General features: G+C 35.8%; 6 protein-coding genes across 6 annotated transcripts; 5 read left to right on the forward strand and 1 right to left on the reverse strand.

Annotated features, from left to right (window-relative positions):
- The first annotated feature begins 2,057 nt into the window (after positions 1 to 2,057).
- LOC139100879 (probable cytochrome P450 9f2) lies at positions 2,058 to 6,386 on the forward strand. Its single transcript, XM_070653643.1, has 6 exons — positions 2,058 to 2,286; positions 3,113 to 3,291; positions 3,748 to 4,361; positions 4,812 to 5,110; positions 5,449 to 5,546; positions 5,601 to 6,386. The coding sequence occupies exons 1-6, from the start codon at positions 2,090 to 2,092 to the stop codon at positions 5,792 to 5,794; spliced, it is 1,581 nt and encodes a 526-aa protein (XP_070509744.1). The 5' UTR covers positions 2,058 to 2,089; the 3' UTR covers positions 5,795 to 6,386.
- A 142-nt stretch (positions 6,387 to 6,528) lies between these two features.
- LOC139100884 (alpha-tocopherol transfer protein-like) lies at positions 6,529 to 11,750 on the forward strand. The gene is made up of 4 exons (XM_070653650.1): positions 6,529 to 6,639; positions 8,800 to 8,865; positions 8,991 to 9,110; positions 10,220 to 11,750. Exons 3-4 carry the CDS (start codon positions 9,017 to 9,019, stop codon positions 10,933 to 10,935), a joined length of 810 nt encoding a protein of 269 aa, XP_070509751.1. The 5' UTR covers positions 6,529 to 6,639; positions 8,800 to 8,865; positions 8,991 to 9,016; the 3' UTR covers positions 10,936 to 11,750.
- A 183-nt stretch (positions 11,751 to 11,933) lies between these two features.
- LOC139100961 (alpha-tocopherol transfer protein-like) lies at positions 11,934 to 15,644 on the forward strand. Its single transcript, XM_070653746.1, has 4 exons — positions 11,934 to 12,097; positions 12,171 to 12,330; positions 13,214 to 13,741; positions 13,802 to 15,644. Exons 1-4 carry the CDS (start codon positions 11,977 to 11,979, stop codon positions 13,842 to 13,844), a joined length of 852 nt encoding a protein of 283 aa, XP_070509847.1. The 5' UTR covers positions 11,934 to 11,976; the 3' UTR covers positions 13,845 to 15,644.
- A 1,032-nt stretch (positions 15,645 to 16,676) lies between these two features.
- Positions 16,677 to 18,860, forward strand: LOC139100952 (alpha-tocopherol transfer protein-like). Its single transcript, XM_070653737.1, has 4 exons — positions 16,677 to 16,842; positions 17,765 to 17,924; positions 17,989 to 18,516; positions 18,670 to 18,860. The coding sequence occupies exons 1-4, from the start codon at positions 16,734 to 16,736 to the stop codon at positions 18,710 to 18,712; spliced, it is 840 nt and encodes a 279-aa protein (XP_070509838.1). The 5' UTR covers positions 16,677 to 16,733; the 3' UTR covers positions 18,713 to 18,860.
- A 143-nt stretch (positions 18,861 to 19,003) lies between these two features.
- On the forward strand, positions 19,004 to 22,000 carry LOC139100951 (all-trans-retinol dehydrogenase [NAD(+)] ADH4-like). Its single transcript, XM_070653736.1, has 3 exons — positions 19,004 to 20,200; positions 20,304 to 20,454; positions 20,930 to 22,000. Exons 2-3 carry the CDS (start codon positions 20,326 to 20,328, stop codon positions 21,917 to 21,919), a joined length of 1,119 nt encoding a protein of 372 aa, XP_070509837.1. The 5' UTR covers positions 19,004 to 20,200; positions 20,304 to 20,325; the 3' UTR covers positions 21,920 to 22,000.
- A 984-nt stretch (positions 22,001 to 22,984) lies between these two features.
- Positions 22,985 to 24,113, reverse strand: LOC139100927 (DNA-directed RNA polymerase II subunit RPB1-like). Its single transcript, XM_070653706.1, has one exon. The coding sequence runs from the start codon at positions 24,054 to 24,056 to the stop codon at positions 23,106 to 23,108; it is 951 nt and encodes a 316-aa protein (XP_070509807.1). The 5' UTR covers positions 24,057 to 24,113; the 3' UTR covers positions 22,985 to 23,105.
- Between the last annotated feature and the right edge of the window lie 897 nt (positions 24,114 to 25,010).

The raw sequence follows: 25,010 nt of genomic DNA on the forward strand, positions 1-25,010 counted from the left end.
GCATTAAATTAATAGCTTATAAGCAAGTTTTGAATTATTTAGCCTGGTGTATCATTCAGAATTAATCTAAGCTTTGAACTGTTAATAATAATTATATGTTTAGAATTTTATTTTCCTATTTACAGCAGTGCTTTAATGACTAGTGCTTATGCCTTGACCTTCAATGTAAAAGTCTATATCTGTTAAAATTGGAAATAAATATTGTGTGGCATTAGAATGTATGATTATGCTTATTTGTAATATATAAAAATTCAATAACGTATGGAAAGTAAGTACCGGTAGCATGTGATTGTAATTTGATCGTCATCAATTACATTTCAATCAGATATGGGATGTTTTGATGGAACCTTGGATGATATTACATTGGTTTTGTTTTGGGTCGTCGTTCACGTGTTACGATGTTCGACTGTCTGCATCTCACGCCCATTTTGGTGTCAAAATCTCAACCCCCTATCCTTACCCCTGAGAGTGTTTCATGATAAATGAATGATCTCTAGGTGAACAGCCACTAATTGTGGTTATGCAGCTTTTTTTGCTTTTATAGCTACTGCTTCTCAATTGGATCAATTGGGTTATTTAGCAGAGCTTGATGTTGACTCGGTTTTTTTATGGAAAAGTCGACTCGACTCCATGTTCATGTAGACTTCAAGTTGTACTACATAGCGTAGCAATGGCGAAAATTCCAACTCTAGACAGACGTGTGAGTTTTGCCTGAGGCCGACGCTCATAAAAACTGACCTCAGGTTATTTAGGTTATTCGACCTGGTGACAGATTTGTCATCGTTAATACCCAGAGGTGTATTCAGGATGGAGGAAGGGTATAGTTTGGGTTTCCGAAAAAATGTGCTGTTTTTAAGTCGTGTGCTGTGTTTTTAAGCAACTGGACATTACTTATTTACTGGAACCATGTTCCGTCTTGGAGCCAAGGTTGGTACAAAATCTGACTTTCTATTTGACTCCATTGCTGGCCGAGTCACAAAGCTTGTACACAGAGTGTGGCCGTCTCAAATTCGAATTCTTCGACTTTTGATTGTTGAAGAAATTCGAACTAATCGAACTCAACTTATTTTAAAATAAAAATTTACGTTTCGAAGAAAAGTATAATTAACGGTCAAAAAAAAATTGAATTTTATCGACAAAAATATTTTTTTTGAAAAAAGTTAACAGTCGTTTTTGAGGAGTGCCTATTAAAATAACGAATTTCAATAATTCGAAACTTCATTTTTGCGAAGCTTCATTTGTTCGACCCAATATATATATATGTGGTCATACGGAAAAATGACGGTTATTTTTTTGAAAAGACACTAACACAATGACAAAATTTACAGTACGTAAAAAAATTGAATTTCAAATGAAGGTTATGAAATTTTTATTTATCAACAACTGTACATTGATTGCGACGAATATCTTGAAGAATTCTGGGAGTTACGTTAAAGAAACGTCGACTGTTCTTTAAATCGACTGACTGACAATGCAAAAACTTGTTTGTTAACATTTTTCGTAACCGTTATTTGAAATTCAAATTTATCTTTTGTCAATGTATTAGTTTTGTTTGGGGCGATTTTGGGGCGATTTTTTTCCGTATGACCACATATATATATATTGGTTCGGAAAAATGATGCATTCGTAAAAATGAAGTTTCGAATTATTGAAATTCGTTATTTCAATAGGCACTCGTTTTTGAGACACTCTGCTAGTACAGAGGAACTGAAAATCAACTAGTTATAAAGTATTTGTATCAAATTAGACATTAAACATGCGATCGATGCACAATAAGCTATAAACAATAGAATTCCCATGAAAATCATTTCTCATGACTTACGAAAAGCTTCAACATCACACAAAAAAGCTCCCAAAAATACATACAGCACTAAGAACATTTCACAATATTGGACATCAGTTTGTTTTTCTTTCCAAATTTGGTCATATTCGATGGAAGCACATGGAGTCACTCACACCATTGAAATTTTAATCAGTTCGTCATTCCGATATCTTTTTTGGTGTATTTAACCGTCCCGAAGACATGAATACTTTTTAGTTTATAATTTAATTTCAGAGTGAAAGGCTGCAGATTTTGGATACAGCCATAATGTTGATTTATTTATTATTATTGATTTTAAGTTACATTGCTTACAAATGGATCATCAGAAATAATGATTATTTTGAAGGAAAAGGAATTCCTTATGCAAAGGCAATGTTCCTGATGGGATCAAATAATATTTTCACAAATAAGCGATCACTTCCAGAAGTTGTTGTCAATTGGCATAATCAGTTTAAGAATGATAAGTAAGTTGTGGGGTATGAGTAGTGTGGAATCTGGGGTATTGAGTCATATGTTGGGGATTCTGTCAGTTCGAGAGTAAAGCCGCTGTGACCGAGTGGTTAGGCAACAGACCGACTATCTGTATCACTTTCTTGTGAGTCTGTGGGTACGATTCCCCAATTTAGCACAATTCTCACGACATTAGAGTAAGGTTTAATATTAGAGTTGTTGTTTTATCAATCAATATATTGATAAGCTATTGGGAGATGCTTATGAATTTTTCAAGTACTTTGACGATTCTATTGTAGTTTTTAGTCACATCTATTTCATGCGTCTGCTTGTTTGGCTGCTTACTTGAATAATTAATGCATCCAAACAGCACAAGTCGGTAGATCGATCTCAAATCTGACCCAAACCTGTAGTGATTCTTGAATTGTCAGTCCTTTGGCATGCACTAACAGGCAAAGAACATGCGTTCCAGGGACAAAAAGAGCTCTCTGGTACCTACAGTGAGCTCGTTGCCTGTTAAGGATGGTGTCGATTTTAAACCGAATCTGACTCCAATTCAGTCGTCCCAGATTCGTCTCTGACGTTGCATATTCAGAAAATTTTTACGTCGACCTGGAACCGAATTTTTGACCGATTAACAGATCTGTGCCAATTCCTTCGTCTCTATTTGTATGCATCACATTCATTTCATACTTCCTAAAAATTGCACAAAAAACAATACCATTTACATCATCTGACAAGAACATTCCACAACTTTCAAACAATGATGACTCATTCTGACTTTTTACCGCATTTTTATTATCATCTTCTTAATGCACAAAAAACATTTTCTTATTGCAGAGTTTCAGGTTTCTTCGAGTTTATGAAGCCAATATTTATCGTAAGAGATCCACAACTTATTAAACAGCTGACTGTCAAGGATTTTGATTACTTTTCGGATCATCGTGTGTTTATTACTGAAGATATTGATGTGCTGTTTGGAAAAGCATTGATTTCGCTTAAGGGACAGAAGTGGAAAGGTAGGGAAGAACTGTAATTTGTTGGGGACTTGTCCTTTAGGGGAGTAGCTCCTGATGGCTCAGTGGTAGGAGCATGCGATCAACATGTAATTGAATACGTAGGACGTGAGTTCGAGTCCCACTCAGGACAAGAGAAACGAGCTGTTATTTTCGAACTTTATGTAATAAACGTACATTTATGTCTAGTTATAAACCCAGCCGTCACGGTGCCATCAGGGCTATTCGACATATTGCCGGTGATACGGCAACTTCCTCAACACGTTGTGCTGCTAGGAAAGCTTCACATTAATGCAAATTTTCGATGACTGATCGATGTCTGTTCCATTTTCATAAGCCATTGTCTTAGAATCTTGAACTTAACCTTAGAATTTGAGAAACCCATGATAGTCCATGTCTTAAACCTAACACATTTACCTTTCATTCACAAAATCAATTATCTTATCTTATCGTACACAGACATGCGTTCGACATTATCGCCAGCATTTACAGGCATGAAAATGAGACTTATGTTTGACTTTGTTGCAACTGTTGGTAAACAAACTGCTTCCACATTGCGTCAGAAGATAATCCAAGGCGGTGAGAAGAACTTTGAATTTAAGGAATTGGCTACGAAATTCACAGTGGACAACATTGCATCATGCGCATTTGGTATCGATATTAATTCCTTTGAGAATCCAGACAACGACTTCCATGAAATTGCAAAGGAATTCTTAAACTTCTCGAAATTCTCAAATGTCCTTAAATTCGTTGGATTCATCTCGATCCCGTCCATAATGAAACTTTTTGATATCAAATTCTTCAGCAACAAGCTTGTCAACTTTTTCCATGAAGCAACAATAGAAACAATGAAAGTTCGTGAACAGAAAGGAATTGTAAGGCACGACATGATAAATCTTTTGATGCAGGCAAAGAAAGGGAAATTGGTGCATGAAAATAATAAAGAAGTGATTGCTGATGGCTTCGCAACTGTTGAGGAGTTTGAGAATGGAAAAATCTCGGGTAAACAGCAATGGGAAGATTTGGACTTGGTGGCGCAATGTTTTATCTTCTTCTTGGCTGGATTTGATACGGTGAGTTGAATGATTATGATTTTTAAAGGAAAAATCCCGAGCAGTACAAAGTCGCTAGGGCATTGCTAAGTTGTTGCGTTGACGGCAGGACGGCAGATTGTGTTGACGTGAACAGGATGGCTGCTTTCGGTACACCGACAGCAATCAACAAAGGCTTGATAGCTCCAATTTGTGGCCAATGAAACTTTCCATCTGCGATCATCCCAATGCTGATTGCTGCCGATGCTACAAGACAGAAATGACCAAAAACAACCGAACATGATGACTGCTTTACCGGTCTACCGGAAGCGATCGACAAAAGCTCCATTATTCCAAACTGTCGCTTATGGCGCCTTCTATCTGCGGTCGATAGATTGCTGATCGCTGCTGATACTACAAAGCAACAAATGCTTAAAGACCGTCAATTCCAAAACTCTTCCAAAAAGTAAAATCCACTCTAATCCATTTCAGGTTGCAACCGCTATGACATTCATGGCATACGAACTAGTCGCCAATCAAGACATCCAACAAAAGCTCTATGACGAAATTGCCCAAGTTGAAGAGGATTTAGATGGACAGATGCTAACATACGAAAAGCTTCAAACTATGAAATATATGGATCAAGTTGTATCCGAAGCATTGAGAAAATGGCCACCAGCACCAGTAACAGACAGAATTTGTACAAAAGACTATCAAGTTGCATTTGATGACAAGAAGTTTGTGATAGAAAAAGGAATGAATTTCATGATACCAATTTGGGGTATTCATAAGTGAGTATATGATGATTTGTTAAGGTAGAAAGATCCTGTGTCAAAATCAGGAACTGATTATTGGCATCTGAATCAGATTCTTATTTGACTACTCTTAATAGCTCAAGTCGGTTAATTGTTCCAAAATCTGGCACGAGACAGCCATGAATCTGCCATGGTGCCAGATTTGAATTGAATCGCCGGTCTCGCCGGTCTGAAGCTGTATTCTTGATCGATTAACCAATTTGTACTCTTCGAGTAATTGCATGTCCAGTTCTAAGCACGTCTAATATCATCTAGATGCATTAGCCTGATTGAAAGTAATACTTCTGCTAATACAACATTCCCTTTTCTTCCAGTGATCCAAGATACTTCCCCAATCCCGAAAAATTCGATCCAGAAAGGTTCAGCGATGAAAATAAGAAGAATATCCAAGATTCAACATATTTGCCATTCGGTAAGATTTCTCTTAAATTCCTACAAACTCTCATTAATTAACAATCTTTTTTAGGATCTGGAAACAGAAATTGCATTGGAAGTAGATTTGCATTGATGGAAATGAAGACTGTCTTCTACTATCTCCTGTTGAACTTCAAGTTTGCTGTCACAGAAAAGACAAAAATTCCACTTGAATTCAAAAAAGTTCCTGTTGGGATTAAGATAGAGGATGGAGTTTGGGTTGGATTGGAGCCTCGAACTGTTTAATTTAGTTTAGTGTCCTTCAGTAGTGATTTATGTTTCCTAAATATATAAGTAGAAAGGCTCATGGTGTGGAAAGGTCGGAAAATATTTCTAGGTTCTAGTGTGACTTTAGTTAGGTGCCTGATTTTATCAAATTTGAATCGAAGCTAGAGTCTTACCGGCTTGAAGACACTTTTACGATTTTTTTCAGGCCATGTACCTTTCGAACAATCTATTTCCGGTTAATACACACTTAAATGTTGTCAATACGGCAGACAAGCTGCAGTCAGTGTCCTAAGTGGACAGAAACAAGCTATAACTAGTTAAAGACAATGCAATGACCAATTAAAACTTTTTTGGTCCACTCGAGCGTAGTTAGAACCAAGCTGTGATTGCTTGTCAGCAGCTTCTCAGTGACTGTCATGTGATTGTCATTCTCAAGAAGATCCCTATGAGTTCAACTCAAGTCAACCAGCTTGGCTGCCATGTGGACGACATTTAAGTGCATATATATCATAATTCACTATTGACTCAACACCATTTATGAACTATTTCTGTTCCTTTGTGATAAAAATAAGAATTTTTTGTATCATCATAATAAAGACTAAGCACAAAAGCCTTCTAAGAATCTACTTTACCGACAATTTTCAGAGTCTCTCACAAAACAGAGAGTAGCATTGATTCTTTTGTTTATTGTTTATATTTTGCTGCTCCACTCCATGCGGCTTTTTTATTATTTCATATGATATGAGCAATAAGCTTGTCAGTTCTCATTTACAATCGAGAGAAAACGGTCACTTGGAAAAATAGTTTAAATTTAATATTTTTTTTAGGAATTCTGGTTCTTTTTTTTTGTTTATTTTTTTTGGGTATTGTTGATTCTGATTTGATGAGATTCACTAATGGATAATGGCAAATGATTAGGAAGCTAACCGGTTGTAGACCGTAGAAAATTGTAGTTTGAACAAGTTGTTGAAGTGATCAGCTGAGTTTTGATCTTAAGAAAGAATTGGAAATGCAAACATGGTATAAGTCCGAGCAGGCAATGTAGTCGCTAGGGTTCTGCTACGACGCCATGTTAATGGCAAGACATGAGATTGTACATGAACAACAAGGCTGTTTGTGCATGCTTTAGAACTGATGAGCGGCAAAATGAGCCGAATCTCATTTTTCGATGTAAAAATGGGTCGTAATCAGCCGTAAGTGTAACTTAGTGTCTTACCGTTGGTACGGTACCTGAGTGAACATGCTGTGCTTTTCGGGAATTTAGACCTTATAAAGCCGACCTATATTTTCATAGAAGTGATCCAGAGTGTGGCTGTCTCAAGAAACTTTTCGTACCCAACTTATTATAAAATAAAAATTTACGTTACGAAGAAAAATTGAAGTAACGGTCAAAAAATTTTTGAATTTTAACCTCAAAAAATATTTTTTGAAAATAATTAACGGTCGTTTTTGAGACATAAAATTCTTTTTCATAAAATTCTCTCAATTAGTATTGAATTAGCTGAAAAAGTGACTCTTTTAATCAAAATATTGACCAGGATTGACCCTAATATGAGTTAATATCAATATCAAATGTTTGCTTTAAATAGACTTGACTTACAAAACTCCCAAGATTCTCAATACTCTCATTGTTCTGACTTATAAAATTCATAAACGTGATGATGACAAGTGAAAATTGATGCAGCCAGTAATATTATCATTTTCAGTGCATCAAATTGATTCCACATGCTAACTGAAATATAAATGGGCTTAGTCGTTCGAAAATTCAGTGTCATAAATGTGATGTAATTGGCTTTTTTCTCTTTTCCTGGATATTTAGAATAAAATTTAAATCATCTATCTTGTAAAGTTCTAAAAAACGAACATTTTGATGTATAATATGTTAAACAAAACGCTATAATTAAGCCAAAATTTCAAAAACAAACTCGATTTCTGACACTGAAAATTTGTTACTTAATCTGAGTTTTTCGACAAAAATGCTTCTAATTTTATGAATAATGAGGACTAAGGTACTAAAATTAGTCGTACTTGTTCATTTTTCATTGCTCTGCATTGTAAAATATCAAAAGTTAGCCTAAAACCTGTTTAAAGTAGTTAAATTAATGATTTTTTGTAAATACGTTAAGAAAATTTTGAATTTTTCCATACAAATTTTTCGAAGTTTACAACAACAAAAATATTCACTAAAATTCTAAAAAAATTAAAATTAATCACTTAATTAGTTGATTAATGAGCTGAAATAGAACTAGTGGCTGTATTTTTATTTCCTTCTTGAGTTTTAGTATTCAGATTAAGTAACAGAAGTCGTTTTTTAAAGTTTTCAGTGATTTAAGTAAATGGAACTTTTTTTTCGTCTAAGCCCAAATATGAACTTTTGATCTGTCCAAAAATAATGACATATTTCCGGAATTGATAAATTATTGTGTATGTCACTCATGTCTCTCACGTTAACCTGGATGACATTGCAATTAAAATTTTACAATAATTATATCTGTGATTAAATCATTAAACCAACGAATTTTGACAAAACTCATTAATGGGGTCGTTTACAAGTGATGTACATCTGTCACAACCAGAGTTGGGAGTACAGTTGCCATAATAGCCAGGATTCACCAGAGTCTTCCCGACTTTGATCGTCCATCTTTAAATGTCCACTAGTCTTACCCGAAAGATGTGTCGTACGTCGATGTGAGTCGAGCAGAAGACTAGATCTGTAACTAAGCCAAACCAATACTGCCTCAGCGCTGCTATTTCTACGGCAGTAACCGCACACAACATACGGATCACGACGTTTCCAATTTTTTTGGCGGTAAACTAAAGTGCCGCGGCACACAGGTTGTCCGCAACTGCTCTAAATCATTGACATCACTTAGGAATGACTCTTCATAAATTAACAAGAACGAATTACAAAACTATAAAATTTCAGTTAAATGTTTGCAGTTCCATTAGTGAACATCTCGAAAATACGTCTATTCTTATGACGTATCAGTTTAAATAATTTTATTCTCATTTTTCGGACGCAGATTATTTTATTTTGAGCAACGTCCTTGAAGAAATCAGTTCGGGCTATAACAAAGTGCTTAATAAAGGTATGAATTTAGTTTGTGGCTTAATCCATAACAATAATTGATTATTAATGCTGTAATTTAGTTGAAATTTGCACTTTGTGATAACATTAAGCCTTAAATTCAGCCAAGTTTCAATTATTTTACAGAAAAGATCAAAAGTGAGAAAAGAGAAATGTCAGCCGAACGTCTGTTCAAAACATATGAGAGAGAATTGAAGGAATTTGAAGACTGGATTGCACAAAATCCACGACTACCAAAGAATATAAGTAAGATATTTTATATTTTTATCGATATATTCACACAACTAAGGCTATAATCGTGATATGATAAGGTTCATGTATTTTTGGAACTGGTGTAAATGAACTGTGGTGTTAGAAAAAGAGGGAATGGAATGATTTTGGGATATTTTCAAGAAAAGCTGAAGACATTCTGATACTTTGGAGATTTGAGGATTTAAAATTGTTGTCCCTTTTCACGTAGTTATTTACTTACCTGATTGGCACATATTGGACATATTGATGTGCTAGTATACTTAGAACCAAGAGACAACAATTGACATATTTGATAGTTTCCGTTAGGTGAATGCCACTTGCGTCTATGTTAGCTAAAAAAGTATACTACAATAAGTATACTACAATGAGTATACTATTATGAGTAATGAGTATACTATAATGAGTACTATAATAAATATACTAAAATGAGTACACTATAATAAGTATACTATAATAAGTATACTATAATGAGCATACTATAACAAGCATACTATAATAATTATACTATAATAAGTATACTCAAACTAGTTTACTATGATAAACTAGTTTACTATAATGAGTGTACTACAATAAGTATGCTACAATAAGTATACTATGGCAAGTATACACTCAGAACTAAATGGCATCCACCTGACGAAAATAATCAAATTAGTCAATTTTTGTCTATTGGTTCCAAACAGAGTTCCAAAACATTCACCTGTGATAGGCAAAACCGTACAAATTCTTGATAATTTGGATGGATTTTGTTATAAAACCATACAAATTATCAAGAAATTATATGGATTTTGCATGTCACAGGTACCTGTTTTGCAACTTTGAATCCAAATACACTGCTGTCCTGATATAAAGTTGAATGCCCTCAATGCATCACATCCCAAAGCTCAATACTAAAGCTTTAAATTTTAAACCCAAAGAATTACACACCCAATTCTATCACTTCCGCTAAATTCCCACATTGACTGCCTGAAATAATTATAACATACAGACTATCATATGAAAAAGAAAATTATTTCATGCTTTTTCCACATGCAAATGCAAACTTTTCACTCTCAAAGTCTCTGAGCGTAAAAAACTCTCATTTATGGCTTTACTTTCCATTACAGACAAGCTGTTGCTTCTTCGATTTTTGAAAGTTTATGATTTTGACATCGATGCAGCAAAGAAGCTTCTCGTCTTTAATTTAGAGACACGAAAAAAGCATCCAGAACTGTTTTCTAATCGCGATGTCCTGTCCGATGAGTTCCAAACTGCCATGTCCGTATATCAATGTCTTGGATTTAGGAAAAATACCAAAGATAATCATAAAGTCACATTATTTCGTATAAGTTCAACAGATGCATCCAAATTTCAACTTAATGACATCACTCGATTGATTGTTGCCATGATGGATTGCCGGTTTATTCACTGTGATGATAATGAGTTAATTGATGGCGAAATTTCACTGGTTGACATGGAAAATTTTACATTTAGGCATTTTACAAGAATTATGTCACATTTGGGTATATTAAAGACATACGCTGATTATGGACAGGAAGCAGCACCAATTAAGATTATCGAAACACATTTCATCAATTGTCCATCGATTTTCAATAAATTCATGTCATTTGTTAAGCCATTCCTAGGAAAACAAGTGCGTGACACACTGATATGTCATTCATCGTTGGATAGTCTATATACATACATACCAAAGGATATACTTCCTGTGGATTATGGTGGAACTGCTGAGCCATTAGATGAATATCATGTGAAAGTAAAGGAAGTTTTTGAAAGTTATCGTGACTATATACTTTGTGATGATAATTGGAAAATTGAGGATTAAATAATTGTATTTAAGTTTGGTATTTTGGGGATTTAGGAGTTAATATTGTGGGGAATATCCAAGCGGTGCAAAAAGGGTTAGAAGTTGCAAAGTATACGCCTCTGTTTCCTGATTTGAGTGTCATACAGCTACAGGCTTAAGGATTTCTGGTGGCACTACTCCGAAAACTATCCATTCCCAGTCTCGGCCTCGATCTGGTTTTCTTGACGAAAATTTTGGGTATTAAGAATTCGAGACCGATAAATTGAGGATTTTGTCTCGAATGGGACTTCAACCCACGCCTTTCTAACTACTTGTCAAGTGCTCGTACCTACTGAGCTACCTGAGGTTGCTCGAGATTGTGGCACGTTGTATTGAACATAAAATCCAGCATGGTTCTAAGTATACTGCCGTCACGTCACCGTTTTGGCAACATATGTCAATCAGACCTATACAATCAATAAAGGCAAATCTGCAGTTTAATGCATAATTGCAAAACAGGCACCTGTGACAGGTAAAAACCATACAAATTCTTGATAATTTGAAACATTTTTCTAACAAATCCATACAAATTATCGAGAATTTGTACGGTTTTGAATGTGTTAGAAAAACCATACAAATTATCAAGAATTTGTACGGTTTTTTGCCTGTCACAGGTTCAGTAACTCTGGTTTAATGCATTACCATACGTAACTAGCATTGCAAAACGAATTGCTTTATGATTGCAACTAACACTTTTTGTGCCGCTCGGAATAACTAGTTATTAAGTAAGCAAGTGTGACAATTAAAGTAAAAATTGGACATAAATGTAATAAATTGATATTTTAGTGAATCTATTAATTACTGTTGTTAATCTTTGACATCAATTTTCACTAGCTGTAAGTTCAATAAAGTCAAAAAAGTCAAAAAGAAACATATAAACTGTTCCAAAACATTTACAATGTTTCAATGTTTCATGAATGTTTTTCACCTGTTTGTGCAAAAAACATTTCCAATATTTTCAGTATTCATAGTTCCGTCAATCTCGACAGTCATCTGTCGTAAATTATTTTTACAGTACCGATGGATGAAAATGAAATTTTTGAAGACTGCCTCGACGAGCAGTCGTCAACCGACACAGTTTCACCTTTGGATGAGCTTAAAGAGTGGATCAAAGAGCATGGAAAATTCCCTAAAAATATTCGTAAGTTCAACGCAGGGCATTAACATTCTTATCTGTAACTTATCAAAATAATACCTTTTTATTTATGGAACAGCTGAAGCCCTTCTGAAAAGGTTTTTAAAGGTGTGTGATAATGATATAAAACAAACAACAGATTTGTTGCTGCTGAACTATAAGCTGAGAACAAGTGCACCTAATTTATTTACTAATCGTGACATCACAGCTAAGGAAATGCAACAGGCTTGCCAAGTGATGTACGTATGAGATGTTTAGATTAAGGATTTTTGAGGATAAAGACCGGGTGGGGAGGAGCAAGAGAAGCAGGGCTGGATTCCTGTTCCAGGATGATATTCCGTTCGATTTCGAATTTCTGGTTTCTGACTTTGCTTGACAGGGACCCAATTTCTCATGGAAAAATGTATTAGGGTACGTCATAGCATAATCCCATCACTAGAACGGTTTAGTGTCACATCTAGTGTTATAAAGTGACACATCCATACCAAACCAGACCAGCAGAGTTGGCACAAGCCGGTTTTTGCCGCTTTTCAGTCCACCTTTTTGTAGGTGGCATCATGTGAAAGTGGGTATCGGATTAAAGTGAGATCAATCTGTGGAAAGGGCCATCGGTTGAAGTAGGTGGAAGTAGACCTGTGGAAGTAGACGACAACTTGTGGAAGTAGACGGCAACCTGTGGAAGTAGACGGCAACCTGTGGAAGTAGACGGCAACCTGTGGAAGTAGACGGCAACTTGTAAAGGAGCCATCGGCGGAACACGACAATCTGCGGAACAGACTATCGGAGGAAGCTGGTAATTTTTGTAAGGGCAATCTGCATGCCAAGTCTGCATACCAGTACCAGAGAAATTGGTCCGCAATCTTTGATTTGATTGAAATTGTCACATCTTCACTTTGGATTAGGTAGCGGAACTGATCAATTCCGATTTAAATTAATTTTGTTAATTTTTGTGACAGTTCCTATTCCCAAAAGCAGCTAAACGGCATATTTCAGTGTCAGACTGCTGCAAATCATATTCAGGCATGTGGTAATCGTAGCCAGACATTGCTGACAATCATCCCATCCCCTTTGCCATCTAGATCCTACCCTAAATAACAATAACTCTAACTAAATTTTTTCCAGGCAATTTTGTCCAATGCCAAAACTCACAAAAGATGGAATGCTAATCACAGTTGGCGGACTTAGAGACCCAGATCCTAACAAATTCATTTACCTAGACTGCATCAAAATGGCACTAATGGTCTTTGATATGAGGTTCTGCTCGTATGATGATCCTGAGACCAATCAAATAGCCAACGGTGATATTATCGTGATGGACATGAAAGGAATGTCATTTTGGCACTTCCTTAAAGTTGTCAAGAATTTCACAACAGCCAAATTTTACACACATTACACGCAGGATGCAGTTCCAATAAAAATATGTCAAACGAATATAATTAATCCATCGCCAGCTATGGATAGGATGTTTAATCTGTTCAGGCCATTCATGAAACAGGAAATTTTGGATACTTTAATATTTCATTCCAATGGCTTTGAATCGCTTCATAAGACTGTGGGAAAAGAGAATCTACCGCCAAAGTATGGAGGCACGTGTGACGTGGATGTTGAGGAGATCCATCAAAATCAGCTGAAAATGATTGAAAAATTCCGGTTTGTAGCAATAATTTCATAATTTTGGCCATTAATGACATAGAATTTTTGATTTTTTAGGGACTTCCTACTCGACGATGATAATTGGCGGTTTACGTCATAATTACAAATCATGACAAGACATAATGTGACAAAAAAATTTACAATTTTGATGATATTGCACTGAATAGAAGTATTTTAAAGGTTTTAAGGCAGTAGTCAGTTATGGAGATGAAGTAGAGTCGACAGTCTTATTCTTGTCTACGTCTTTTGCATAACGATTTGCTTAATGACGTGGAGACATTCTGCTGTAAAGTTGATGATAAATAATGAAATACGTGATGGTGATTCATAAATGTGCTAATGAAGTCCGCAAAAGATTACTTGACCTATTTTATCTAAAAGTTATTCAAAAAATATTGATGTTGAATTTACATTCAGAACGGAGGAGGGGGTGGGGATGTAATGTATTGAACAGCATTAAGCATGAGCAGCATCAGTGGTCAATAACCTTTGTGCCGCGGTCATGTGTGTTTTTAAAATACCACGAACAATAAGCCGTATACGATTTCAGTCGAGACTTATTACTATGGAGTGCCACGAAAAGAAAGGTTGCCCACCACTGCTTTTGATCAAGAAGATTAAGCTTAATACTTGCTTAATACTTTCTCATAATTAAACAAATCTTGATTTGATCTCGAATATTGCATGTACGCAAGTACAGCATCAGGTCAGTGTAACTTCCATCAGTCAGCACAATCACTATTTAGAAGGGTTAGAGGTTTTGGCGTCAATCTCCTAAATTGGACAAAATTCCTCAATTTTCAAGGTTTTTGGAAATGGAAATGCCAAAAAATACCTTCAAAAAATGCCTGGTTCCCAATATGACGCTGTTTCCATTCATACTTTTGGTGGGTCATCCAAGCATTTATTTTAAAAATGGAGGTAACCTTATCAAGTTAAGAGCATGTACTCGAGAGGTTACTGTACTTAAATGTGCTAGTTTGGGATGCTCACGAATGTTGCTCTCAGATTGCTCTACTCTTAAGAGCGAAGCTCTTTGCATGCTAGGCAAAAGAGCGGCGAACGATAAGTTATTAGCAAGTTATAAGTGCCGGCAATATGCTAATGAATATGCCAAAAGAACTCAGCCTTTAAATCTTCTTATCTGATCGTGTAAAACAAGTGCTGTTCAAACTTTTTTGAGTCATGGCAAGTCAGACTTTGACTGGTTGAAAATAGCTTTCAACGGTATATGATTGGGAACGAAGCGGTAAGGGTTATACAGAGTTGGCAATTGGCCGACGGCAATCGGGAAAAAGACTATCAAATATTACCAATCGTTGACTGTCGATTGTAGAAAACAAAAAATGGAAGAAGATTGGCAACTCTGAAAGCATACATAAGATGAATAATTTATATATGAAACTTTGCCATTTAATCAAGTAACTTCGATAGCTCAGTGGTAGGAGCATGCTACCAAAAATCGTGTGACGTTGGTTCGAATCCCTATTGCGGTCCATTATTCGGAATTCTACCATATCTGTTGTGGGCAACCTTTTTGCCGCAAATAATTTTTAGGAATGCCATGAACTGAATGAGCCGTGTGTGGCGGCTTCATTCGAGGCTTACTATCAAGGTGCACCACAAAAAAGAAAGATTTATCCCTAATAGGCCATCACTCTATTTGATCATCAGCCCTAAACTAGCTTAATTTTTACAAAATCTACTTCCTCCATCTCCAGCTCTGGATGTGCGCCTAACTGATACACATTAGCCAATTAAAAAAATTTTAATCTAATTAAAAACAAATTTTTTTTTCTTTCATCTGTGCACATTTTTCTAAATGTAAACGAAAAATTGTTCCTATATGCTAAGTGTAACAAGATAACTATTTATTAATAAAATTAACATTGAACTTGAATGACCTTGATGTGGCATGAATATTTTGAAGCCGGATCTATGTTGCGTATACATATGTAGAAGTGATTTTAAATAAAGGGTACTGACTGTAGATAATAATCAAATTGTTCTTAAATTACATGGGAAGCGATGATAATAGAAAAAATATTGTAAAATTTAGTCGATGAACAGCTGTTTACTTTGATGATTGAATCAAAAAAGCTTTCAAGTCTTTGTATTGAGAAAAAATTACAAAAGTCCTCGTGTTATCGATCGAGGGACTTAAGCGCATTTTTGTCCCAGCGATCAGTAATTGATTAACAAGTCACTTCCAGACCTAAAAACCAAGATCCAGTAAGATCCAGGTCACTTCCAGACCCTAAAAAACAAGATCCAGTAAAATCCAGGTCACTTCCAGATCTTAAAAACAAGATCCATATAAAACTTCCAAAAATTTAAGAACTTCATCATTTAACGGATTTTCATAATTCAAACCTCATAACGGTAAAAAAATTCAAACATTGTTCAGTAAACACTGTGAAAACATCGACAAACATTGAAAAACACTGTAAAACAATGAAAAAACGTGTTGTTGTTTTTGTTGATGTTGTATATGAAAATGAAAAACTGTTAATTATAGTATTTATGCGTTGATTTGAAACTTCTAAATGACCGATAACCCAATAACTCGATAGAACTAAGCTATTAAAACAAACTAGAGCTCTCTACGATGTCTAGTTTTCAAGATCTCGCGTTCCAGCCGAACAGCCGACCGAACGAACGAACGAACGAACAAAGTGCATTATTAAGCTACCTTTTTGAAAACAAGTTTCAAAAATGTGCTAAAAAGCATCAAAATGTTGAGGTATTTTACCATTTATTTACATTATTAACATCTCGCATGACTTGAAAGCTTGCAAACAAAGAAAAAAAACATTTGAAATGCTTTGAAAAACATTTGTAATGTTTTGTCGATGTTTCAATGTTTTGTGCCAAAATTAATGTTTTATTTTGTAACAAATTTTTGTTTTTGAAATGTGATTCTGGTATTGTCAGTATTCAAAGCACATTCAATCTTATTGGTTTGTTAGAATTAAAATTTATTGCGTCAATGGATGAAGATGAAATTTTTGAAGATTGTCAAGCAAGTGAGACAATTTTACCGATAGACGAATTAAAGGAATGGATAAAAAATCATGGAAAATTTCCTAAAAACATTCGTAAGTTGAGGATTGTGGGTTTATGGGAAAATGAAGGGTAATATAAGTTGAGTGAAGGGGCTAAGTTGAGTTGACCTGTGTGCAGAAGACTTGTCAAAAGTGAAGGCTTAATAGATTGGGAGACAAACTCCAAACCGTCACTATCCCACAGTCGTCCCCAACTTGCTCGACCACCTCTAACCCGCAAAGTAGTCATCTGTGACTATGCTTGACTATATACTCATTAACCTTCAATGGGCAAGAACTTAGGGTAATACATTTGACCAATATTCAAACACAGACTACCATTCTTTTATACTAGAGGCCGGAATCGTTCACGTGCTACATAACGAATTTAGGGAAATTAAGGGAGAGGTCGACGCTTGAAACATTAGGGAGGGGACAAGGAAACAAATCCTTAGGAATTTATACAATTGGGATCAACTAATTACACAATCCCGATCAGCACATGTTTATTATGGCAGCCAAATGGCGACCATATAGCATTATGACATCCAAGTGCCTATTTTTATGGCAATTAACATGATCATTGTCACTTGAATGCCATATGACCGCCATTAAAATTGGCTCTTAGATTCCATATAGCCACTACATAAAATGGCTCTTAGATGCTATATGACTGCCATAGTAAATGGCTTTTGAATGTCATATGGTCGTCATAAAAATTGGCACTTGTATGCCATGTGATCGCTATAAAAATTGACACTCGGAAGCCATATAGCTGCCATAAAAATTGATACTTGGATACCAAGTGGCCACTATTGACGGCCATGAATAATTTGTTCCGAGCAGTTATGAATCTAAACCTCAACAGTTTCATTCGACATAACTCATCAATAGCTCCCTTACCAAAAAAACAATTAATTAATAATCTTATCAAAGCACTTGCCAAAAAATTGTTTATTATTTTCAATTTTCACAGCTGACGTTCTCCTGGAGAGATTTTTAAAAGTATGCGATAATGACCTAGACCAAACCAAAGACTTGATTCTGTTAAACTACAAGTTGCGATCAAGTGCGCCGAATTTATTTACAAATCGTGACATCACGACAAAGGAAATGCAAACAGCATGCAAAGTTTTGTATGTTTAAGTTCAATAATCAATTAATTCCTTCCATTTTAATGCTTCCGATAATTATTTATAGACGATTTTGTCCGATGCCAAAATTGACAAAAGACAAGAAGCTAATCACAATTGGTGGATTTAGTGATGTAGATCCGAGAATCTTTAATTATGGAGACTGTATTAAAATGGCACTGATGGTATTTGACACAAGGTTCTGTTCCTATGATGATCCTGAAAACAGTGAAATAGCCACAGGTGAAATTGTGATTATGGACGTGAAAGGATTGTCATTCAGGCATTTTTGGAAGGTCTTGAGGAACTTAATGACTGCAAAATTTTACATGCAATACCTCCAAGAAGCAGCACCAATAAGAATTTCTCAAATAAATATCGTAAATCCATCGCCAGTCATTGACAAATTATTTTCATTTATGAAGCCATTCATGAAGAAGGAGACATTGGAAGTTCTTAGGTTTCATACTCAGGGTGTTGAGACTCTGCTTGAACGTGTCGGTCTAGAGAATTTACCTGTTGAGTATGGAGGTGCTTTACATGTTGATTTAAAGGAAGTCCATCAAAATTTCATCAAAAAGATTGATAATTTTAGGTATGAAATGTCATGAAGCCTTAACATACAAGCATGTGCTTAATAATCATCTTATGGTACCAATGACCATCTTCTGGTGCCAATGAGCATCCACACCATCCAGCATATGCTTGTATGTATAATTTGTCCTTATTAATTGTGAATTATTTTTAGGAACTATTTAATAGACGATGATAATTGGAAATTCTCTAGTTAATTATCAAAAGATGCAGAAGGTGACGACAATTCCGAGTCTTAAAATGTGCTAATTCTATGAATTTTGATATTTAATCAATTAATGTGTCACGATATTTACTATAAAACAATAATTTAATTTGAGAATATATACAATATTTTGAGTTGTATGACTTAGTACCTTATTGAGTAGATTCAGTTCTGAGCTTACTTACTACACTGGTCGGACAGATCAGTTGTGATCCATGACATCCCACAGGCTCTATCGCTGGCTTCCACTTGCCAATTTCCGATACCAAGTGCAATACTATTTTTATCGACAGCTTCCTTCCAAGAGTTTTTTGGACGACCACGAGCTCTTTTACCATCCAGAAAGTCAGCTACGAATCAGAACAGTATATTATAAATATTGTGGTAGTACACACGGGTGGTGTATCAGGTTGGGGACTACAATTTGCACTTTGTCATAAAGTCGAGTAATTGCCGATAGCGCAGTGATCGGGGGAACGTCAATATAGACCGGGTATAGGAGCATGTGACCAGATATTCCTCTTGGGATTCATAAGTCAGTATTGTACTTTTTCTATCAGATCGACTTTAAGGGTTCCTGATATCGAGTCTAAGCGAGATAAAGACGCTAGAGTTCTCAATGTCCCTAATTGGCAGAAGTTCTCGAAATATAGAGCTGTCTACAAACGTTCTTTATACGCGGCAATGGGTCTCGTGCGCTCCAGCCAAGGAAGTAAAGTAAGTAAGATGTCGAGTCCAAGACATCCGGGTTAGTCGAGAAATTTGAAGATTCATTCCGAGAATTCAGAAAATTCTCTTATAATCCAGGGTCTGGTCTCGGTCTTGAGAATTTGATGCTCGAATGTCACCATTTGATTATTTACTGATCGAGATTACAGTTTTACAATATGAAGACACACATCTCAAACAATCTTGAACTCGAACGACCTTGATGACATGTGAAACTGAGAATATTCATGACTAAAGTAATTTTCCGTCAAGCATGACGGGCAGGAATTTATAAAACCTTGTAAGCCGGGTTTCTATGGGCTTTTTGTGAAAAGAAGGTGTAGCTTAGAGCGAAAGGACAGACAGAAGGACAGCAGGGCAAATGAACTAAATTATATTATTAATCATGAGCATAAGCATATGCTGTATAGAACAATAAAAAGTAATTTTCTTATCAATGATTCTGCTTTTGAAGTTTCATATGAAAAAATTGATGTAAACTTGAAATTCATTCAATATTCTCCCTGACATTCTCTCATTCAGGTATAATCTCCAAATTCAATCTGCTTACTTTTTTCTAGCTTGACTTGAAATGTTAATTGACGCTAGTGACAAATGTTGTGTGCTGTAAATTATAATGAGTGAAATTTCGGGCAATAAACTTCGAGTGTCTTCGCCTCAATCTTCAAGATGACTTTCTATTTAGACTACATAAATTCTCAAAAATGATAAAGAAGCTCTCAAGTCTAGTTCTACAATCATGACATTTGAGGTATTATTCAAATATTACCTAATAAGGCTATAGATAACGATAATGTAGCTCTACTTCCACTTTATAATTATCATTATTTTTTATTGTCTCATTTGTGTGTTAGAGCTGAACGCCTTCATACAGTCATGAGTAATATAATCAAATGTAGAGCTGCAGTGAGTTGGAAAGCTGGTGAAAAATTAATAATCGAAGAAGTTGAAGTGTCACCGCCAAAAAGTGGTGAAGTGAGAGTTAAAGTTGTGGCTACTGGACTAGTAAGTGCCAATTAATTTCGAACATTGTGCTCATATCGACAACACATTGTCTAGAGTGTTGAGGGACTAGTGTCTGGTGGGAATCGAACCCAGGCCCTTATTAAAGAGTGATCTGGTCTGTTAAGTCTATCTAGCCACTCGGACACAGAGGTCTTACTAATGCAATGGCAGATTCGCCTGTATATGGCTTGATACACCAGGGACTGGTTTCATAGCGTACCCAAGTTACCTTACCCTTACCTGCCCGGGTAGGAAAGGTTATCCTAGTATACCCCACGAAGTCCATCTTGGCTGCCCTAAGTTACCTAAGTTACTCACTCTTTCCTAGTTAGGGTTGGGGTAAGGTCAAGGCAGGTGATACCCGGATAGGTTAGAGTATCCCTGCTAGATTAAGAAACCTTCCCCAAATTCCACTCTGTACAGACACCACATCCAGTAATTTCAAATTCTCACAGTCTACCTAATTACCTTCCAGTGCTTCTCCGACATCGCATCCATATCTGGCAAAGTAAGAGGAAAATTCCCAGGCATTTATGGCCACGAAGGTTCAGGAATAATTGAATCTGTTGGAGAGGATGTCACTAACTTACAACCTGGAGATCATGTCCTAATTGTGTTCTTACCGCAATGCAGAAAATGCAGAGTCTGCGTAGCTGGTGTTGGAAATGCATGCTTAGATTTCATGAAGTATGGACTCACGGGTCTTATGAAGGATGGAACATCACGCATAACATGTCGAGGACAAGAAATTTATAATTTCATGGGAACCTCAACATTTACAGAATATACAGTTGTAAGTGTAAATAATTGTGTGAAAATCAATCCACAAGCACCGCTAGAAAAGACATGCTTATTATCGTGTGGAGTTCCGACCGGATATGGCGGAGCTATTAATTCAGCTAAGGTACGTGAAGGCAGTACATGTGCAGTCTTTGGACTCGGTGCTATTGGACTTGCTACAGTTATGGGATGTCATGCGATGAAGGCCAGCAAAATTGTAGCAATTGACATAAATTCAGATAAATTTGAAATTGCCAAAAAATTAGGCGCCACTGACTGTGTGAACCCAAAAGAACTTGACATGCCAATTGCTGATTATTTGAAGAAAAACTTTCAAGGCGGCGTTGACTTTTCATTTGAGTGCGTTGGACTAATGGAGACGATAAATCAAGCATTTGACTCAATAATTATTGGACATGGTGTTTGTGTGCTTATTGGAATAGCTCCAAGTGATAAGACAATTAATATCGTGCCTGTTCAACTTCAGGTTGGTAAAAGTGTCGTTGGATCATTTTATGGTGGATATAAAACTCAAGATGACATTCCACGTCTAGTTGATCAATTTGTGGACGGGAAATTAGACCTAGAAAGCTTTATAACTCATCAAATGCGATTAGAAGACATTAATGATGCCATTGACCTGCTCAAGGATGGAAAGTGTATTAGAACTGTAATCAATTTGTAAACAAAGCAGTTTTGTGAGTAGTCACGATGATGAGAAGTAAAATTGAATAAAAATGTTTTGATTGTCAATGCCAAATGTGAATTTTTGGAATATTTCTTGCCTTGATAATCCAATTATGTCATAAAATAGCAATCACAAAATGTTTGTGGAGTAAAATGTCAACAACGTTATCTGTTGTGTATTTATAGACCAACTAGACCAATCATTTGATTCATAAGACTCAACAGAATTGAGATTTGTTTTTGTAGATTTTGTAGTATGTTTGTAAAATTTTATGAAATTTAGTCAATGAGACTCAGAGTTAGAACTGCGAGCGACACAAATAAAGAAGGCTCTGAGAGGGAGTATTTAAGATATTGGCAAAGCAAAAGATGTCAATTGCTATTGTGTCGCTCGGGAGCTCTGTTAATTGCTTCCCAAAATATGTTAAACGATATACTTACAATGATTGCTGAAAGGTTTGATGACCCGTTCAAAGGCCGTATAAATTTCAATGCCTTTGGCTGCCATTTTTGTGACATTTTTTGCTAATCACAGTAGTCTTCAAGCAAGTAGCTGGGTATGAATTCTAGATGGGTGTGTTTATGGACACAGTTTCATTGCCATGTTGATGGCAATCCATAAAAAAATACGTGAAATGATTTGATGAAGACTGTATTCACTTCATTTTCAATCACCAAACGTGGGATTTGAACACACGTCTTATTGACAACATGTCAATTGCTCTTACTTATCGAGCTATCGCGGGCTGTTAGGAAACGTAGTATAATACTTACTTAAATTTTCTTCTTCAAAAATTGTTCATTATACAGCTCACAATGTTGTATTGTTCCAAGACACAAGATCCAACAGTTACAGCAACAAAAAATTCACATAGACACCCAGAACAAGTCTAGACTTTTATCACATAAGAGCAATTTTCTCAATCAAATTTCTAGAAATTACGTCAATGAGTAGATACAATTACGAAAGCAATCAAACTTTTGACCTGTCTCTTCCATTAAGCTGTCAAACATTATCAATTTTCTATTTACTGCTATCACGTTCCCACAAAAAATAACAAAATTTTAAATCAATACAATGACTCAAATTTATTAATCAATGAAATCATCATATGTAGCACATGCCGCATGTGTTCTGTAGAATTACTAAAATTATTGTTATGATGCCCCTAGATCGAATTAAATTAAGGTAATAGAGACTTAAGCTTTAATTTTGGCATCGTATAGTTTCCTCCTGGTGTTGTGTAGACTTCTCCTGATGTGGTATAGTTAAAATTGGGACCTGGCGTTGTACTATTGAAGCTGGGCATAGTGTTGTTGAAATTTGGGGTTGTAAAGATATTTCCTGGTGTTGTATAGTTGTAACTTGGTGTTGTGACATTGAAGTTAGGCCATGATGTTGTCACGTTATAGTCTGGAGTTGTGAAATTCCAATTTGGACCCGGTGTGGATGAGTTCCAATAATTTGGTGTCGTATAGTTCAAATTTGGGTTTGGTGTTGATGCATTCCAATAATTTGGTGTCGTGTGGTTCCAACCTGGATGTGGCGTGGATGCATTCCAGTAATTTGGTGTCGTGTGGTTCCAACTTGGATGTGGCGTGGATGAATTCCAATAATTTGGTGTCGTATGATTGAAAACTGGATGTGGCGTGGATGAATTCCAATAATTTGGTGTCGTGTGGTTCCAACCTGGATGTGGCGTGGATGCATTCCAATAATTTGGTGTCGTATGGTTGTAATTTGGATGTGGCGTAGAAGCATTCCAATAATTTGGAGTCGTGTGGTTGTAATTTGGATGTGGCGTGGATGCATTCCAATAATTTGGTGTCGTATGGTTGAAAATTGGACCCGGCGTCGAGGAATTCCAGTAATTTGGAGTCGTGTGGTTGTAATTTGGATGTGGCGTGGATGAATTCCAGTAATTTGGAGTCGTGGAATTGAAAATTGGACCCGGCGTGCTGTAATTCAATGGTGGAGTCACTGACGTTGTTGTATTGAAATTTGGCCATGTCACATTAGTTCCAGGTGTTGTAGAATTAGCATTCTTAACTGCATTTCTAATTGGAACTCGGCCTTTCAGAATACTGGCTATAGTAAAATGCACAAAGAGCAGAATCAAAAATTTCTGAAACATTTTTAATTGATTGCCTTCAATTCACTTTAATGGTCTTGTATTGTTTGATAAATTAATCATTATTTTCTACTTTTTATAGCATTTCCCTTATCAAAAAGTGAGGAGTTAAATGATTTTTTATCACAACATTTTGAGTACTTCTTCCTCACATTAAGTCTTATTTAATCATCTCCTATAAAGCATATCAAATTTGGGTTGTTATTATAAGCCAGGTAATTCCAAGCACTGATTAAGTATTTTAAGAGCTATTTTTGATAACACATGTGCTGCATCAAATGGTGAAATAGAGTTTAGATTGGGAAAATACCCACGTGTACACTTGAAGGTGTTTTGTGGGATAATTTCTATGAGTAATTACATTAAATCGTATGTTTTAAGAATAAGATAAGCTACTTATTGTCTATCTATTGCAATCAGAGATCGGGTTTCCTAACCTATCCGAGTTACCCTACAATAATTTACACAGGTAGGCTATCCCAGATGTCCTTAGTTTTCTTGTCCCACCCTATTCTAGGCATGCTAGGGCGTGAGTAGAGTTAAAGGAGGTAACAGTCGGGCTAATTAAGGTTTCTCTGGTAGGTTAAGAAACTGGCCCCAGAACGTATCCAGGAGAGGTTTTTGGGATCAAATCCACTATTCTCCTCATTTTTGGACAAAATTCTTTTTGGATTAAGAAAAAGTCCCAAAAATCCCTTAAGTTGTGTATTCTATAAAAAAATTTCTGGATATCCATGTAACCTCGATTGCAGTCTTACTAAGAATCATGTTAAACAACTGGAAGTATATCGTTCATTAATCTTTGACATAAGTTTAATGATATCTTCCAAATAATGAATAAAAATGTTCATCTGAAAAACGAAATCAACTCTTCCCGAGCAACACAAATTTATGAGGCTTTCATATGGCTGCCAAATAGAGACTGCCTTCTTGTGCCACCTTGCGGTTTCTACATGG

The sequence above is a fragment of the Chironomus tepperi genome, unplaced genomic scaffold, assembly GCF_022539635.2.
Source record: "Chironomus tepperi strain 1889 unplaced genomic scaffold, CSIRO-AGI_Ctep_v1 contig_73, whole genome shotgun sequence".
Lineage (NCBI taxonomy): Eukaryota > Metazoa > Arthropoda > Insecta > Diptera > Chironomidae > Chironomus > Chironomus tepperi.

Excerpts from the sequence above, each read along its gene's own strand:
- LOC139100879 (XM_070653643.1), top strand. The coding sequence starts at position 2,090 with ATGTTGATTTATTTATTATTATTGATTTTAAGTTACATTGCTTACAAA. Across the intron at positions 3,292-3,747 it reads TAAGGGACAGAAGTGGAAAG|ACATGCGTTCGACATTATCG; the intron begins GTAGGGAAGAAC and ends TATCGTACACAG. Across the intron at positions 4,362-4,811 it reads TCTTGGCTGGATTTGATACG|GTTGCAACCGCTATGACATT; the intron begins GTGAGTTGAATG and ends AATCCATTTCAG.
- LOC139100884 (XM_070653650.1), top strand. The coding sequence starts at position 9,017 with ATGTCAGCCGAACGTCTGTTCAAAACATATGAGAGAGAATTGAAGGAA. Across the intron at positions 9,111-10,219 it reads ACGACTACCAAAGAATATAA|ACAAGCTGTTGCTTCTTCGA; the intron begins GTAAGATATTTT and ends TTTCCATTACAG.
- LOC139100961 (XM_070653746.1), top strand. The coding sequence starts at position 11,977 with ATGGATGAAAATGAAATTTTTGAAGACTGCCTCGACGAGCAGTCGTCA. Across the intron at positions 12,098-12,170 it reads AAAATTCCCTAAAAATATTC|CTGAAGCCCTTCTGAAAAGG; the intron begins GTAAGTTCAACG and ends TTTATGGAACAG. Across the intron at positions 12,331-13,213 it reads CAACAGGCTTGCCAAGTGAT|GCAATTTTGTCCAATGCCAA; the intron begins GTACGTATGAGA and ends AATTTTTTCCAG.
- LOC139100952 (XM_070653737.1), top strand. The coding sequence starts at position 16,734 with ATGGATGAAGATGAAATTTTTGAAGATTGTCAAGCAAGTGAGACAATT. Across the intron at positions 16,843-17,764 it reads AAAATTTCCTAAAAACATTC|CTGACGTTCTCCTGGAGAGA; the intron begins GTAAGTTGAGGA and ends CAATTTTCACAG. Across the intron at positions 18,517-18,669 it reads AAAAAGATTGATAATTTTAG|GAACTATTTAATAGACGATG; the intron begins GTATGAAATGTC and ends AATTATTTTTAG.
- LOC139100951 (XM_070653736.1), top strand. The coding sequence starts at position 20,326 with ATGAGTAATATAATCAAATGTAGAGCTGCAGTGAGTTGGAAAGCTGGT. Across the intron at positions 20,455-20,929 it reads AAGTTGTGGCTACTGGACTA|TGCTTCTCCGACATCGCATC; the intron begins GTAAGTGCCAAT and ends ATTACCTTCCAG.
- LOC139100927 (XM_070653706.1), bottom strand. The coding sequence starts at position 24,056 with ATGTTTCAGAAATTTTTGATTCTGCTCTTTGTGCATTTTACTATAGCC.